This window comes from Anomaloglossus baeobatrachus, unplaced genomic scaffold (assembly GCF_048569485.1).
Source record: "Anomaloglossus baeobatrachus isolate aAnoBae1 unplaced genomic scaffold, aAnoBae1.hap1 Scaffold_244, whole genome shotgun sequence".
NCBI classification, from domain to species: domain Eukaryota; kingdom Metazoa; phylum Chordata; class Amphibia; order Anura; family Aromobatidae; genus Anomaloglossus; species Anomaloglossus baeobatrachus.
This window is the reverse complement of record NW_027442061.1, coordinates 210,522-226,805: the sequence shown is the minus strand read 5'-3', so window position 1 is coordinate 226,805 and position 16,284 is coordinate 210,522. Positions and strand designations below refer to the sequence as shown.

Below are 16,284 nucleotides of genomic sequence, written 5' to 3'. Positions count from 1 at the left end.
CTGTGGAGAGTTCTGTGGTGATAGAGAGGAGGGTGGAGATGTAGGGGGGTGCCGCACTGTGAAGAGCTTTGTGGTGATAGAGAGGAGGGTGGAGATGTAGGGGGTGCCGCACTGTGGAGAGCTCTGTGGTGATAGAGAGGAGGGTGGAGATGTAGGGGGTGCCGCACTGTGGAGAGATTTGTGGTGATAGAGAGGAGGGTGGAGATGTAGGGGGTGCTGCACTGTGGAGAGCTTTGTGGTGATAGACAGAGATGAGGGTGGAGATGTAGGGGGTGCTGCACTGTGGAGAGTTTTGTGGTGATAGACAGAGATGGGGGTGGAGATGTAGGGGGTGCTGCACTGTGGAGAGCTTTGTGGTGATAGACAGAGATGGGGGTGGAGATGTAGGGGGGTGCTGCACTGTGGAGAGCTTTGTGGTGATAGAGAGGAGGGTGGAGATGTAGAGGGTGCTGCACTGTGGAGAGCTTTGTGGTGATAGACAGAGATGGGGGTGGAGATGTAGGGGGTGCTGCACTGTGGAGAGCTTTGTGGTGATAGAGAGGAGGGTGGAGATGTAGGGGGTGCTGCACTGTGGAGAGCTTTGTGGTGATAGAGAGGAGGGTGGAGATGTAGGGGGGTGCTGCACTGTGGAGAGCTTTGTGGTGATAGATAGAGAGGTGGGTGGAGATGTAGGGGGTGCTGCACTGTGGAGAGCTTTGTGGTGATAGAGAGGAGGGTGGAGATGTAGGGGGTGCTGCATTGTGGAGAGCTTTGTGGTGATAGAGAGGAGGGTGGAGATGTAGGGGGTGCTGCACTGTGGAGAGCTTTGTGGTGATAGAGAGGAGGGTGGAGATGTAGGGGGTGCTGCACTGTGGAGAGCTTTGTGGTGATAGACAGAGAGGAGGGTGGAGATGTAGGGGGTGCTGCACTGTGGAGAGCTTTGTGGTGATAGAGAGGAGGGTGGAGATGTAGGGGGTGCTGCACTGTGGAGAGCTTTGTGGTGATAGACAGAGAGGAGGGTGGAGATGTAGGGGGATGCCGCACTGTGGAGAGCTTTGTGGTGATAGACAGAGATGGGGGTGGAGATGTAGGGGGTGCTGCACTGTGGAGAGCTTTGTGGTGATAGACAGAGAGGAGGGTGGAGATGTAGGGGGTGCTGCACTGTGGAGAGCTTTGTGGTGATAGACAGAGAGGAGGGTGGAGATGTAGGGGGTGCTGCACTGTGGAGAGCTTTGTGGTGATAGAGAGGAGGGTGGAGATGTAGGGGGGTGCTGCACTGTGGAGAGCTTTGTGGTGATAGAGAGGAGGGTGGAGATGTAGGGGGTGCCGCACTGTGGAGAGCTTTGTGGTGATAGAGAGGAGGGTGGAGATGTAGGGGGTGCTGCACTGTGGAGAGCTTTGTGGTGATAGAGAGGAGGGTGGAGATGTAGGGGGTGCCGCACTGTGGAGAGCTTTGTGGTGATAGAGAGGAGGGTGGAGATGTAGGGGGTGCTGCACTGTGGAGAGCTTTGTGGTGATAGAGAGGAGGGTGGAGATGTAGGGGGTGCTGCACTGTGGAGAGCATTGTGGTGATAGAGAGGAGGGTGGAGATGTAGGGGGTGCTGCACTGTGGAGAGCTTTGTGGTGATAGAGAGGAGGGTGGAGATGTAGGGGGTGCTGCACTGTGGAGAGCATTGTGGTGATAGAGAGGAGGGTGGAGATGTAGGGGGTGCTGCACTGTGGAGAGCTTTGTGGTGATAGAGAGGAGGGTGGAGATGTAGGGGGTGCTGCACTGTGGAGAGCTTTGTGGTGATAGAGAGGAGGGTGGAGATGTAGGGGGTGCTGCACTGTGGAGAGCTTTGTGGTGATAGAGAGGAGGGTGGAGATGTAGGGGGTGCTGCACTGTGGAGAGCTTTGTGGTGATAGACAGAGAGGAGGGTGGAGATGTAGGGGGTGCTGCACTGTGGAGAGCTTTGTGGTGATAGAGAGGAGGGTGGAGATGTAGGGGGTGCCGCACTGTGGAGAGCTTTGTGGTGATAGACAGAGAGGAGGGTGGAGATGTAGGGGGTGCTGCACTGTGGAGAGCTTTGTGGTGATAGACAGAGAGGAGGGTGGAGATGTAGGGGGTGCTGCACTGTGGAGAGCTTTGTGGTGATAGAGAGGAGGGTGGAGATGTAGGGGGTGCTGCACTGTGGAGAGCTTTGTGGTGATAGAGAGGAGGGTGGAGATGTAGGGGGTGCCGCACTGTGGAGAGCTTTGTGGTGATGGAGAGGAGGGTGGAGATGTAGGGGGTGCTGCACTGTGGAGAGCTCTGTGGTGATAGACAGAGAGGAGGGTGGAGATGTAGGGGGGTGCTGCACTGTGGAGAGCTTTGTGGTGATAGACAGAGAGGAGGGTGGAGATGTAGGGGGTGCTGCACTGTGGAGAGCTTTGTGGTGATAGAGAGGAGGGTGGAGATGTAGGGGGTGCTGCACTGTGGAGAGCTTTGTGGTGATAGACAGAGAGGAGGGTGGAGATGTAGGGGGTGCTGCACTGTGGAGAGCTTTGTGGTGATAGACAGAGAGGAGGGTGGAGATGTAGGGGGTGCTGCACTGTGGAGAGCTTTGTGGTGATAGAGAGGAGGGTGGAGATGTAGGGGGTGCTGCACTGTGGAGAGCTTTGTGGTGATAGAGAGGAGGGTGGAGATGTAGGGGGTGCCGCACTGTGGAGAGCTTTGTGGTGATGGAGAGGAGGGTGGAGATGTAGGGGGTGCCGCACTGTGGAGAGCTTTGTGGTGATAGAGAGGAGGGTGGAGATGTAGGGGGTGCTGCACTGTGGAGAGCTTTGTGGTGATAGACAGAGAGGAGGGTGGAGATGTAGGGGGGTGCTGCACTGTGGAGAGCTTTGTGGTGATAGACAGAGAGGAGGGTGGAGATGTAGGGGGGTGCTGCACTGTGGAGAGCTTTGTGGTGATGGAGAGGAGGGTGGAGATGTAGGGGGTGCCGCACTGTGGAGAGCTTTGTGGTGATGGAGAGGAGGGTGGAGATGTAGGGGGTGCCGCACTGTGGAGAGCTTTGTGGTGATAGAGAGGAGGGTGGAGATGTAGGGGGTGCTGCACTGTGGAGAGCTTTGTGGTGATAGACAGAGAGGAGGGTGGAGATGTAGGGGGTGCCGCACTGTGGAGAGCTTTGTGGTGATAGAGAGGAGGGTGGAGATGTAGGGGGTGCCGCACTGTGGAGAGCTTTGTGGGTGAGAACAAGCAGTTTGAATTGGATCCTGTGATATATGGGCAGCCAGTGCAATGACTGGCATAGTGCAGAGGCATCCGAGTAGCGGTTGGCCAGATAGGTGACCCTGGCTGCTGCATTAAGGATGGACTGTAGAGGGGAGAGTCTAGTTAGGGGGAGACCAATTAATAGAGAGTTACAGTAGCCAAGGCGAGAGTGGGTCAGGGCCACGGTGAGGGTTTTTGTCGTTTCCATTGTGAGCAAGGGGCGGATTCTAGAGATGTTCTTGAGGTGCAAGCGGCAGGAGCGGGCAAGAGATTGTATGTGGGAGGTGAAGGAGAGATCAGTGTCAAGTATAACCCCCAGACAGCGGGCTGCGGCCTAGGACTTATCATGGTGCCACACACAGAGAGGGAGATGTCAGGTTTAGGAAGGTTGGGAGATGGAGGGAAAAGAAGTTCAGTGTTGGAAAGGTTAAGTTTCAGATAGAGAGCAGACATGATATGCGCTCAGGGGATGAGGTGTATAGTGGTGTGTCATCAGCATAAAGATGGTACTGGAAGCCAAATCTGCTGATGGTCATTCCAATTGGGGCAGTGTAGAGGGAGAACAGAAGAGGGCCGAGGACTGAACCTTGAGGGACCCCAACAGTGAGAGGAAGAGGAAAAGATGTGGAGCCAGCAAATGATACACTGAGCGGCCAGAGAGATAGGAGGAGAACCAGGAGAGCACAGTGTCCTTTAGCCGATAGAATGGAGCATAGAGAGAAGGAGATGGTGGTCAACAGTGTCGAAGGCTGCAGAGAGGTCAAGAAGAATAAGCAGAGAGTGGTCACCGTTATGTTGTGCTGTCAATAGGTCATTGGTCACTTTGACAAGGGCAGTTTCTGTTGAGTGTAAAGGGCGGAAGCCAGACTGTAAAGGATCTAGAAGAGAGTGAGTGGAAAGGTAGCGGATGAGACGAGAGTAAACCAGGCGCTCCAAGAGTCTGGAGATGAGGGGGAGATTGTAGACTGGTCTGTAGTTGCTTGTGCAGGATGGATCAAGGGAAGGTTTTTTTAATAATGGAATAATGATAGTGTTTGAGGGAACAGGGGAAGATACCAGAAGAGAGAGATTGAAGATTTTAGTTAGGTGAGTAGTGACAACCGGAGAGAGAGATTGGAGTAGGTGTGAGGGGAAGGGATCAGTAGGGCAAGTGGTAGGACGAGAAGAAGAGAGAAGCCTGGAGACTTCCTCCTCTGTGACTGGGTCAAATGTGGAAAGTGAGCTGGATGGGATGTGGGGAGGGATGGGATTCACAAAGCTCGGTGACTGGGAGCTGATCTCGGCGGATGTTTTCTATTTTCTCTGTGAAATACGAGGCCAGGTCATCAGCATGAAGGTCTGTGATGGGGGTCTGTACTTTGGGACTGAGGAGGGAGTGAAAGGTGTCGAAGAGCTTTTTTGGATTGTTGGCTAGTGAGGAGATAAGGGTGGTGAGGTAGGTCTGTTTGGCGAGGTGAAGGGAAGAGTTGTAGGTCCTTAACATGAACTTGTAGTGGATGAAGTTTTCTGGTGTGCGGGATCTCCTCCATAGGCGTTCAGCACTCCTAAAGCATCGCTGGAGAAATCGAGTTTGGGATGTGAACCAAGGCTGTTTTACTCAGTGTTTGGAGGTTCTGAGGGTGAGGGGTGCTACTTGGTCCAGGGTGATTCTGAGTGTGTCATTGTAGTGCTTTACAGCCAGATTAGGACATGAAAGTGAGGAGATAGGGGACAGTGATGAGTGTAGAGGGTCTGGGAATCGATGGCCTGTAGGCTTCTGAATGTGTGATAGGTGGGGGTGTACTGGGGCGGACGAGGATTTGTGAGCTTGAAGGAGAGGATGTTGTGGTCAGAGAGGGGAAGAGGTGAGTTGTCAAAGTGAGAGATTGAGCAGAGGCGGATAAAGACCAGGTCATGGGTGTTACCATCTTCATGTGTCTCAGAGGATGAGAGCTGTGAGAGGCCAAGGGACATGGTTAGAGATAGAGGCTGGGATGCAGATGGGGAGGAGGGGCTGGTCATGGGGATGTTGAAGGCTCCTAGGATGAGGGTTGGTAACTCTGAGGACATGAAGTGTGGCAGCCAGGCTGAAAAGTGGTCAAGGAACTGGGTGGGTGAGCCTGGTGGACGGTATATGACAGCTACTCTGAGGGAGAGGGGATGGCAGAGCCTGATGGTGTGAACCTCAAAGGATGGGAATGAGACTGATGGAGCTGGGGGGATGACCTGAAAAGTGCACTGTGGGGACAGGAGTAAGCCTACTCCACCACCATGTCTGTTTCCAGGTCTTGGTGAATGGGTAAAGTGTAGACCACCGTGAGAGTGTAGACCACCGTGTTACATACGGACTGTGGATTCCAGAGAGCACAATTAAGAGAGGGAAGTGAGGGTGTACAACTAATGTTAGTAAGGTTAGCAGGGTTTCTATGGGAGGTGGGGGAGGGGGTAAAGTTAGCATGGGGTGGATCGGGATTGGGAGAGATATCACCTGAAAGTAGGAGTAGAAGGAGAAAGAGAAGATGATTTTAGGAGCATGATGGATGGAGATTATTCAGATAGGGTAAAAGAGCCTGGGAGCTGTGCATAGGGGAGGGGAGAAGCGAGGGGCTGATGTGGATGAGTGGTGATGGAGGGGGACAGGGCGGTGATAGTGGGAGCTGTGCATAGGAGAGGGGAGGAGAGAGGGACTGATGTGGATGAGTGGTGATGGAGGGGGACAGGGCGGTGATAGTGGGAGCTGTACATAGGAGAGGGGAGGAGAGAGGGGCTGATGTGGATGAGTGGTGATGGAGGGGAACAGGGCGGTGATAGTGGGAACTGTACATAGGAGAGGGGAGGAGCGAGGGACTGATGTGGATGAGTGGTGATGGAGGGGGACAGGGCGGTGATAGTGGGGAGCTGTGCATAGGAGAGGGGAGGAGAGAGGGACTGATGTGGATGAGTGGTGATGGAGGGGGACAGGGCGGTGATAGTGGGAGCTGTACATAGGAGAGGGGAGGAGAGAGGGGCTGATGTGGATGAGTGGTGATGGAGGGGGACAGGGCGGTGATAGTGGGAGCTGTACATAGGAGAGGGGAGGAGAGAGGGGCTGATGTGGATGAGTGGTGATGGAGGGGAACAGGGCGGTGATAGTGGGAACTGTACATAGGAGAGGGGAGGAGCGAGGGACTGATGTGGATGAGTGGTGATGGAGGGGAACAGGGCGGTGATAGTGGGAGCTGTACATAGGAGAGGGGAGGAGAGAGGGACTGATGTGGATGAGTGGTGATGGAGGGGGACAGGGCGGTGATAGTGGGAGCTGTACATAGGAGAGGGGAGGAGAGAGGGACTGATGTGGATGAATGGTGATGGAGGGGGACAGGGCGGTGATAGTGGGAGCTGTACATAGGAGAGGGGAGGAGAGAGGGACTGATGTGGATGAGTGGTGATGGAGGGGGACAGGGCGGTGATAGTGGGAGCTGTACATAGGAGAGGGGAGGAGAGAGGGACTGATGTGGATGAATGGTGATGGAGGGGGACAGGGCGGTGATAGTGGGAGCTGTACATAGGAGAGGGGAGGAGAGAGGGGCTGATGTGGATGAGTGGTGATGGAGGGGGACAGGGCGGTGATAGTGGGAGCTGTACATAGGAGAGGGGAGGAGAGAGGGGCTGATGTGGATGAGTGGTGATGGAGGGGGGACGGGGCGGTGATAGTGGGAGCTGTACATAGGAGAGGGGAGGAGCGAGGGACTGATGTGGATGAGTGGTGATGGAGGGGGACAGGGCGGTGATAGTGGGAGCTGTACATAGGAGAGGGGAGGAGAGAGGGACTGATGTGGATGAATGGTGATGGAGGGGGACAGGGCGGTGATAGTGGGAGCTGTACATAGGAGAGGGGAGGAGCGAGGGGCTGATGTGGATGAGTGGTGATGGAGGGGGGACGGGGCGGTGATAGTGGGAGCTGTACATAGGAGAGGGGAGGAGCGAGGGGCTGATGTGGATGAGTGGTGATGGAGGGGGACAGGGCGGTGATAGTGGGAGCTGTACATAGGAGAGGGGAGGAGAGAGGGACTGATGTGGATGAGTGGGGATGGAGGGGCACAGGACGGTGATAGTGGGAGCTGTACATAGGAGAGGGGAGGAGAGAGGGGCTGATGTGGATGAGTGGTGATGGAGGGGGACAGGGCGGTGGTGATAGTGGGAGCTGTACATAGGAGAGGGGAGGAGAGAGGGGCTGATGTGGATGAGTGGTGATGGAGGGGGACAGGGCGGTGATAGTGGGAGCTGTACATAGGAGAGGAGAGGAGAGAGGGGCTGATGTGGATGAGTGGTGATGGAGGGGGACAGGGCGGTGATAGTGGGAGCTGTACATAGGAGAGGGGAGGAGAGAGGGGCTGATGTGGATGAGTGGTGATGGAGGGGGACAGGGCGGTGATAGTGGGAGCTGTACATAGGAGAGGGGAGGAGCGAGGGGCTGATGTGGATGAGTGGTGATGGAGGGGGGACAGGGCGGTGAATGTGGGAGCTGTACATAGGAGAGGGGAGGAGCGAGGGGCTGATGTGGATGAGTGGTGATGGAGGGGGACAGGGCGGTGATAGTGGGAGCTGTACATAGGAGAGGGGAGGAGCGAGGGGCTGATGTGGATGAGTGGTGATGGAGGGGGGACGGGGCGGTGATAGTGGGAGCTGTACATAGGAGAGGGGAGGAGCGAGGGGCTGATGTGGATGAGTGGTGATGGAGGGGGACAGGGCGGTGATAGTGGGAGCTGTACATAGGAGAGGGGAGGAGAGAGGGACTGATGTGGATGAGTGGGGATGGAGGGGGACAGGGCGGTGATAGTGGGAGCTGTACATAGGAGAGGGGAGGAGAGAGGGGCTGATGTGGATGAGTGGTGATGGATGGGGCACAGGACGGTGATAGTGGGAGCTGTACATAGGAGAGGGGAGGAGAGAGGGGCTGATGTGGATGAGTGGTGATGGAGGGGGACAGGGGGGTGGTGATAGTGGGAGCTGTACATAGGAGAGGGGAGGAGAGAGGGGCTGATGTGGATGAGTGGTGATGGAGGGGGGACAGGGCGGTGATAGTGGGAGCTGTACATAGGAGAGGGGAGGAGAGAGGGGCTGATGTGGATGAGTGGTGATGGAGGGGGACAGGGCGGTGATAGTGGGAGCTGTACATAGGAGAGGGGAGGAGAGAGGGACTGATATGGATGAGTGGTGATGGAGGGGGACAGGGCGGTGATAGTGGGAGCTGTACATAGGAGAGGGGAGGAGAGAGGGGCTGATGTGGATGAGTGGTGATGGAGGGGGACAGGGCGGTGATAGTGGGAGCTGTACATAGGAGAGGGGAGGAGAGAGGGACTGATGTGGATGAATGGTGATGGAGGGGGACAGGGCGGTGATAGTGGGAGCTGTACATAGCAGAGGAGAGAGGGACTGATGTGGATGAGTGGTGATGGAGGGGGACAGGGCGGTGATAGTGGGAGCTGTACATAGGAGAGGGGAGGAGAGAGGGACTGATGTGGATGAATGGTGATGGAGGGGGACAGGGCGGTGATAGTGGGAGCTGTGCATAGGAGAGGGGAGGAGAGAGGGGCTGATGTGGATGAGTGGTGATGGAGGGGGACAGGGCGGTGGTGATAGTGGGAGCTGTACATAGGAGAGGGGAGGAGCGAGGGACTGATGTGGATGAGTGGTGATGGAGGGGGACGGGGCGGTGATAGTGGGAGCTGTACATAGGAGAGGGGAGGAGAGAGGGACTGATGTGGATGAATGGTGATGGAGGGGGACAGGGCGGTGATAGTGGGAGCTGTACATAGGAGAGGGGAGGAGCGAGGGGCTGATGTGGATGAGTGGTGATGGAGGGGGGACGGGGCGGTGATAGTGGGAGCTGTACATAGGAGAGGGGAGGAGCGAGGGGCTGATGTGGATGAGTGGTGATGGAGGGGGACAGGGCGGTGATAGTGGGAGCTGTACATAGGAGAGGGGAGGAGAGAGGGACTGATGTGGATGAGTGGGGATGGAGGGGCACAGGACGGTGATAGTGGGAGCTGTACATAGGAGAGGGGAGGAGAGAGGGGCTGATGTGGATGAGTGGTGATGGAGGGGGACAGGGCGGTGGTGATAGTGGGAGCTGTACATAGGAGAGGGGAGGAGAGAGGGGCTGATGTGGATGAGTGGTGATGGAGGGGGACAGGGCGGTGATAGTGGGAGCTGTACATAGGAGAGGAGAGGAGAGAGGGGCTGATGTGGATGAGTGGTGATGGGGGGGACAGGGCGGTGATAGTGGGAGCTGTACATAGGAGAGGGGAGGAGCGAGGGGCTGATGTGGATGAGTGGTGATGGAGGGGGACAGGGCGGTGATAGTGGGAGCTGTACATAGGAGAGGGGAGGAGAGAGGGGCTGATGTGGATGAGTGGTGATGGAGGGGGGACAGGGCGGTGATAGTGGGAGCTGTGCATAGGAGAGGGGAGGAGAGAGGGGCTGATGTGGATGAGTGGTGATGGAGGGGGGGCGGGGCGGTGATAGTGGGAGCTGTACATAGGAGAGGGGAGGAGAGAGAGGCTGATGTGGATGAGTGGTGATGGGGGGGACAGGGTGGTGATAGTGGGAGCTGTACATAGGAGAGGGGAGGAGAGAGGGGCTGATGTGGATGAGTGGTGATGGAGGGGGGACAGGGCGGTGATAGTGGGAGCTGTACATAGGAGAGGGGAGGAGAGAGGGGCTGATGTGGATGAGTGGTGATGGAGGGGGACAGGGCGGTGATAGTGGGAGCTGTGCATAGGAGAGGGGAGGAGAGAGGGGCTGATGTGGATGAGTGGTGATGGAGGGGGGACAGGGCGGTGATAGTGGGAGCTGTACATAGGAGAGGGGAGGAGAGAGGGGCTGATGTGGATGAGTGGTGATGGAGGGGGGACAGGGCGGTGATAGTGGGAGCTGTACATAGGAGAGGGGAGGAGAGAGGGGCTGATGTGGATGAGTGGTGATGGAGGGGGGACAGGGCGGTGATAGTGGGAGCTGTACATAGGAGAGGGGAGGAGAGAGGGACTGATGTGGTTGAGTGGTGATGGAGGGGGACAGGGCGGTGATAGTGGGAGCTGTACATAGGAGAGGGGAGGAGAGAGGGGCTGATGTGGATGAGTGGTGATGGATGGGGGACAGGGCGGTGATAGTGGGAGCTGTACATAGGAGAGGGGAGGAGCGAGGGGCTGATGTGGATGAGTGGTGATGGAGGGGGGACAGGGCGGTGATAGTGGGAGCTGTACATAGGAGAGGGGAGGAGAGAGGGGCTGATGTGGATGAGTGGTGATGGAGGGGGGACAGGGCGGTGATAATGGGAGCTGTACATAGGAGAGGGGAGGAGAGAGGGGCTGATGTGGATGAGTGGTGATGGAGGGGGGACAGGGCGGTGATAGTGGGAGCTGTACATAGGAGAGGGGAGGAGAGAGGGGCTGATGTGGATGAGTGGTGATGGAGGGGGGACAGGGCGGTGATAGTGGGAGCTGTACATAGGAGAGGGGAGGAGAGAGGGACTGATGTGGATGAGTGGTGATGGAGGGGGACAGGGCGGTGATAGTGGGAGCTGTACATAGGAGAGGGGAGGAGAGAGGGGCTGATGTGGATGAGTGGTGATGGAGGGGGACAGGGCGGTGATAGTGGGAGCTGTACATAGGAGAGGGGAGGAGAGAGGGGCTGATGTGGATGAGTGGTGATGGATGGGGGACAGGGCGGTGATAGTGGGAGCTGTACATAGGAGAGGGGAGGAGCGAGGGGCTGATGTGGATGAGTGGTGATGGAGGGGGGACAGGGCGGTGATAGTGGGAGCTGTACATAGGAGAGGGGAGGAGAGAGGGGCTGATGTGGATGAGTGGTGATGGAGGGGGACAGGGCGGTGATAGTGGGAGCTGTGCATAGGAGAGGGGAGGAGAGAGGGGCTGATGTGGATGAGTGGTGATGGATGGGGGACAGGGCGGTGATAGTGGGAGCTGTACATAGGAGAGGGGAGGAGCGAGGGGCTGATGTGGATGAGTGGTGATGGAGGGGGGACAGGGCGGTGATAGTGGGAGCTGTACATAGGAGAGGGGAGGAGAGAGGGGCTGATGTGGATGAGTGGTGATGGAGGGGGGACGGGGCGGTGATAGTGGGAGCTGTACATAGGAGAGGGGAGGAGCGAGGGGCTGATGTGGATGAGTGGTGATGGATGGGGGACAGGGCGGTGATAGTGGGAGCTGTACATAGGAGAGGGGAGGAGAGAGGGACTGATGTGGATGAGTGGTGATGGAGGGGGACAGGGCGGTGATAGTGGGAGCTGTACATAGGAGAGGGGAGGAGAGAGGGGCTGATGTGGAGGAGTGGTGATGGAGGGGGGACAGGGCGGTGATAGTGGGAGCTGTACATAGGAGAGGGGAGGAGAGAGGGGCTGATGTGGATGAGTGGTGATGGAGGGGGACAGGGCGGTGATAGTGGGCAGTAAAAGCACATAGGATGGTGAGGATAGAAATAATGGTCATGGTGGAAAAAGAGGGTGTCAATGATTAGTTTACCTGCTGCCTCCTGCCCAACTGCCATTGTAATAACTGCCATTGTAATAACTGCCATTGTAATAACTGCCATTGTAATAACTGCCATTGTAATAACTTCCATTGTAATAACTGCCCAGCACTTAGCATAAGAGGTCACGCATGCAGCACCCCACACACGTGCACCCCTTAGGACAGCCCCAGATATATAGGGCAGACTAGAGGAGGAGGTGAGGGGGATTGTGGGTGCTCAGCTTAAGGAAAATTAACAAATGCTGATCACACCAGGGAATGATTAAGGAATCAAAGGAACACTTGACCCCCGCCCAGACCCCCGCCCGGACCCCAGTCTACACAGATTCACACCTTCCACCATCAGATAAGATGTGATGAAGCTGTAATGCAGTGTAAAGCATGGTGATAGGGTAGCACTTCTTCAGGGATCTGAAGCTGGATGCATCCTTAAAGGGCCAGTAACATCTGAGTTTATATCCTGAGAGTTCAGGAATTTCTCGGCTCTTCAGGTTTGGCTGATAACAGGGAGTAATAGATTGCATACGGTTTATGCCGCCGGTATCTTCGCCTTTCATTCATGTCTTCATCCGTCCCTCAGTTGCTCCGCAGCGCCGTCACTCCACAGGCCCGCGGGGCCCTGAAACCCACCCCCCGGCCCAATTCCCTCCAGGACCCTCCGCCGGCGCCCATCATCAGCCGTCAGCCCGCCGCCGCCGCGATGATGCCTCCCGCCTCCCGGAGCCAGGTAGTCCGTCAGAGCTCCGACCCCTCCCCAGAGGCGCTGCTTATACCCTCGGCTCGGCCAGACAGGGGGCCCTGGGTGAAAATGGAGCCAGAGACCCCTCCTCCAAAGGTAAAGGGGTGTGAGGAGCAGGACCCCGTCACTAGTGTGGAGCCTGTCCCTCTACCGCTCCGTTTAACCCCTTCTGCACTGCGCTGCTCTGTCCTATCCTGTCCCCGTCGCTCCTTTTATACTTCTCATCTGTTCCTTGGAAAGCTGAGTGCCATTACACAACCTGCAGGGGTCAGGCAGGGACTCCTCTTCTTCTTTATCACGGCATCTGCCATTCAGGGGCCTAGGAAAGCCGGCTGATCATTAATGTGGCCTACTTTGCTTTTGCTCTGTCTTTCAGGGCTCTGGGAAAGTTGTGTGACAACCGGATGGCCATCTATATGGCTTTGAATATAGTCTCTGACCCATGCTAGTTAAACACCGATCCCTCCATCGCTCCCGCACGTCGAGGCAGATGTGCTGCCGTTCAGTATTGTGGTGAAGCTGGGTCATGGCCGCCATCACAGCTCCCACAGAACCTTGCTGGAGCGCTGAAGAGCAGATGTGACTAGTTATGCCGTGATTACATCCCTTTAAGATCTGCCATTCAGGATACTGAGAAAGCTGGATGCCAACCATAGACTTCACACAGAGAGGGCAGACACCCAGCTTTCCCAGAATCTATAGCATATTGGTGGTCACCCAGCTTTCCCAGAATCTATAGCATAGTGGTGGTCACCCAGCTTTCCCAGAATCTATAGCATAGTGGTGGTCACCCAGCTTTCCCAGAATCTATAGCATAGTGGTGGTCACCCAGCTTTCCCAGAATCTATAGCATAGTGGTGGTCACCCAGCTTTCCCAGTATCTATAGCATAGTGGTGGTCACCCAGCTTTCCCAGAATCTATAGCATAGTGGTGGTCACCCAACTTTCCCAGGATCTATAGCATAGTGGTGGTCACCCAGCTTTCCCAGAATCTATAGCATAGTGGTGGTCACCCAGCTTTCCCAGAATCTATAGCATAGTGGTGGTCACCCAGCTATCCCAGAATCTATAGCATATTGGTGGTCACCCAGCTTTCCCAGAATCTATAGCATAGTGGTGGTCACCCAGCTTTCCCAGAATCTATAGCATAGTGGTGGTCACCCAGCTTTCCCAGAATCTATAGCATAGTGGTGGTCACCCAGCTTTCCCAGAATCTATAGCATAGTGGTGGTCACCCAGCTTTCCCAGTATCTATAGCGTATTGGTGGTCACCCAGCTTTCCCAGAATCTATAGCATATTGGTGGTCACCCAGCTTTCCCAGAATCTATAGCATATTGGTGGTCACCCAGCTTTCCCAGAATCTATAGCATATTGGTGGTCACCCAGCTTTCCCAGAATCTATAGCATAGTGGTGGTCACCCAGCTTTCCCAGTATCTATAGCGTATTGGTGGTCACCCAGCTTTCCCAGAATCTATAGCGTAGTGGTGGTCACCCAGCTTTCCCAGAATCTATAGCGTAGTGGTGTTCACCCAGCTTTCCCAGAATCTATAGCGTAGTGGTGGTCACCCAGCTTTCCCAGAATCTATAGCATATTGGTGGTCACCCAGCTTTCCCAGAATCTATAGCATAGTGGTGGTCACCCAGCTTTCCCAGAATCTATAGCATATTGGTGGTCACCCAGCTTTCCCAGGATCTATAGCGTATTGGTGGTCACCCAGCTTTCCCAGAATCTATAGCATAGTGGTGGTCACCCAGCTTTCCCAGAATCTATAGCATATTGGTGGTCACCCAGCTTTCCCAGGATCTATAGCATATCGGTGGTCACCCAGCTTTGCTAGGATTTATAGCATAGTGGTGGTCACCCAGCTTTCTCAGGATCTATAGCATAGTGATGGTCACCCAGCTTTCCCAGAATCTATAGCATAGTGGTGGTCACCCAGCTTTCCCAGGATCTATAGCATAGTGGTGGTCACCCAGCTTTCCCAGGATCTATAGCATAGTGGTGGTCACCCAGCTTTCCCAGGATCTATAGCATATCGGTGGTCACCCAGCTTTGCTAGGATTTATAGCATAATGGTGGTCACCCAGCTTTCCCAGGATCTATAGCATATCGGTGGTCACCCAGCTTTCCCAGAATCTAGCATAGTGGTGGTCACCCAGCTTTCCCAGAATCTATAGCATAGTGGTGGTCACCCAGCTTTCCCAGTATCTATAGCATAGTGGTGGTCACCCAGCTTTCCCAGGATCTATAGCATAGTGGTGGTCACCCAGCTTTCCCAGGATCTATAGCATAGTGGTGGTCACCCAGCTTTCCCAGTATCTATAGCATAGTGGTGGTCACCCAGCTTTCCCAGGATCTATAGCATAGTGGTGGTCACCCAGCTTTCCCAGGATCTATAGCATAGTGGTGGTCACCCAGCTTTCCCAGACATTACTAATACACGTCTTCGCAATTCTCTGGCTACTAGTGGCGCCTGTCACTATCTGCTACTCTGCTTTCCACGGCTCCTGACCGTTCATTACCTGATGGGATGTCCGGGCTGGTCGGCTTCTTCTCTCGCTGGGTCTCCGTTCTTTCCTGGGTTTCCTTTATCTCACTTGATCACTCCAGTCACAACCAGAGCTGCCGCTGCCAAGAGCGGCATTGCATTGTGGGGGATGTAGTGCACCACGACGGCGCCGCAGCCTGAGGATGATGCAGCTCTCGGTGTGACTTGTAGAGCTGCACTTCTGTGCGGATTTTCCTGCCGCTGTACATGTCTCCCACAATGTACTGCAGTATGCTAAGAAGACAGCAGCTCTGGGGGTGACTGGGGCGTAAGCTCACCGCACCGGTTATCCCTCCAGGTTCCCCAGAGGACGACGTCCATAGCCACCGCTCTGAACACAAGCGGATCCGCAGTGGGGCGACCGGTCCAGGCTGTGAGAGCCAGGTATGTGCCCCCAGCCCCATCACGGATGGATATTTGGGGGGGGTCGTCCTGTATGTATCTGATCACCCACCTCTCTCCTGTCCTTTAGTAATCCCGACCTGCGCCGGGCGGAGAGCGGCTGGGAAAGGGGAGACTCCCTGCTGCAGTCCCCGCACCCCAACCTTCCCCAGGCCGGATCGCTGGAGAGGAACCGTATAGGTAATGACCCCAGGGGGCCACATCTATCATGTGGGGGTCTTAAGTGGGGGGCTCAGTTACCCATGTATAAAGTATTAGACTTGGGGCAGCAGCGGGGTCTCTGTGCCCCCCATTGTTCTTATATCTGACGTCTCCTGCAGCCCCTCATAAATTGGAGGAGTCTTCAATCAGCCCCCCTGGAAGCAAGACCCCAGGAGAGGAGCATCGGTCCCGGCCGGGGCGTCCGGCGGTAAGTCTAGCCCCAAACTCCTCTCTCTTGATATGGGATGGCGGGGGATGTCTATATGTAATATTATATTGCGGTATCCCCTCCACTATATAATGTGTGTGTGGGGGGGTCCTATATGGGCAGATGTACAGTTACACTTGTGCCATGGGAGGAGGATGACGACGTCCTGCAATAATCCTTTTCTTTTCTCTACCGCTGTCAGAGCTATAAAAGAGCGATTGGAGAGGTTAGTGTCTCCTGTGTGCTGGAGTAGTGTGCGTCTGTGCATTACCTTCTGTGTATGAATGTCAGGGTGTAGTGTGCGTCTGTGCATTACCTTCTGTGTATGAATGTCGGGGTGTAGTGTGCGGCTGTGCATTACCTTCTGTGTATGAATGTCGGGGTGTAGTGTGCGGCTGTGCATTAACTGCTGTGTATGAATGACAGGGTGTAGTGTGCGGCTGTCCATTACCTGCTGTGTAT

At 55.5% G+C, this 16,284-nt stretch overlaps 1 protein-coding gene across 6 annotated transcripts in view; it reads left to right on the top strand.

Moving 5' to 3' along the window:
- Positions 1-16,284, top strand: part of MINK1 (misshapen like kinase 1) — a 155,423-nt gene that overhangs the window by 116,411 nt on the left and 22,728 nt on the right. For 2 of the 6 annotated variants that reach the window (XM_075332158.1, XM_075332156.1), the window contains 5 exons: positions 12,302-12,556; positions 15,310-15,395; positions 15,484-15,593; positions 15,734-15,822; positions 16,025-16,048. In XM_075332158.1, coding sequence (XP_075188273.1) covers positions 12,302-12,556; positions 15,310-15,395; positions 15,484-15,593; positions 15,734-15,822; positions 16,025-16,048 — 564 coding nt within the window. The remainder of the gene's footprint in view (positions 1-12,301; positions 12,557-15,309; positions 15,396-15,483; positions 15,594-15,733; positions 15,823-16,024; positions 16,049-16,284) is intronic. The other 4 variants (XM_075332159.1, XM_075332157.1, XM_075332160.1 and 1 more) reach the window with 3 other exon arrangements.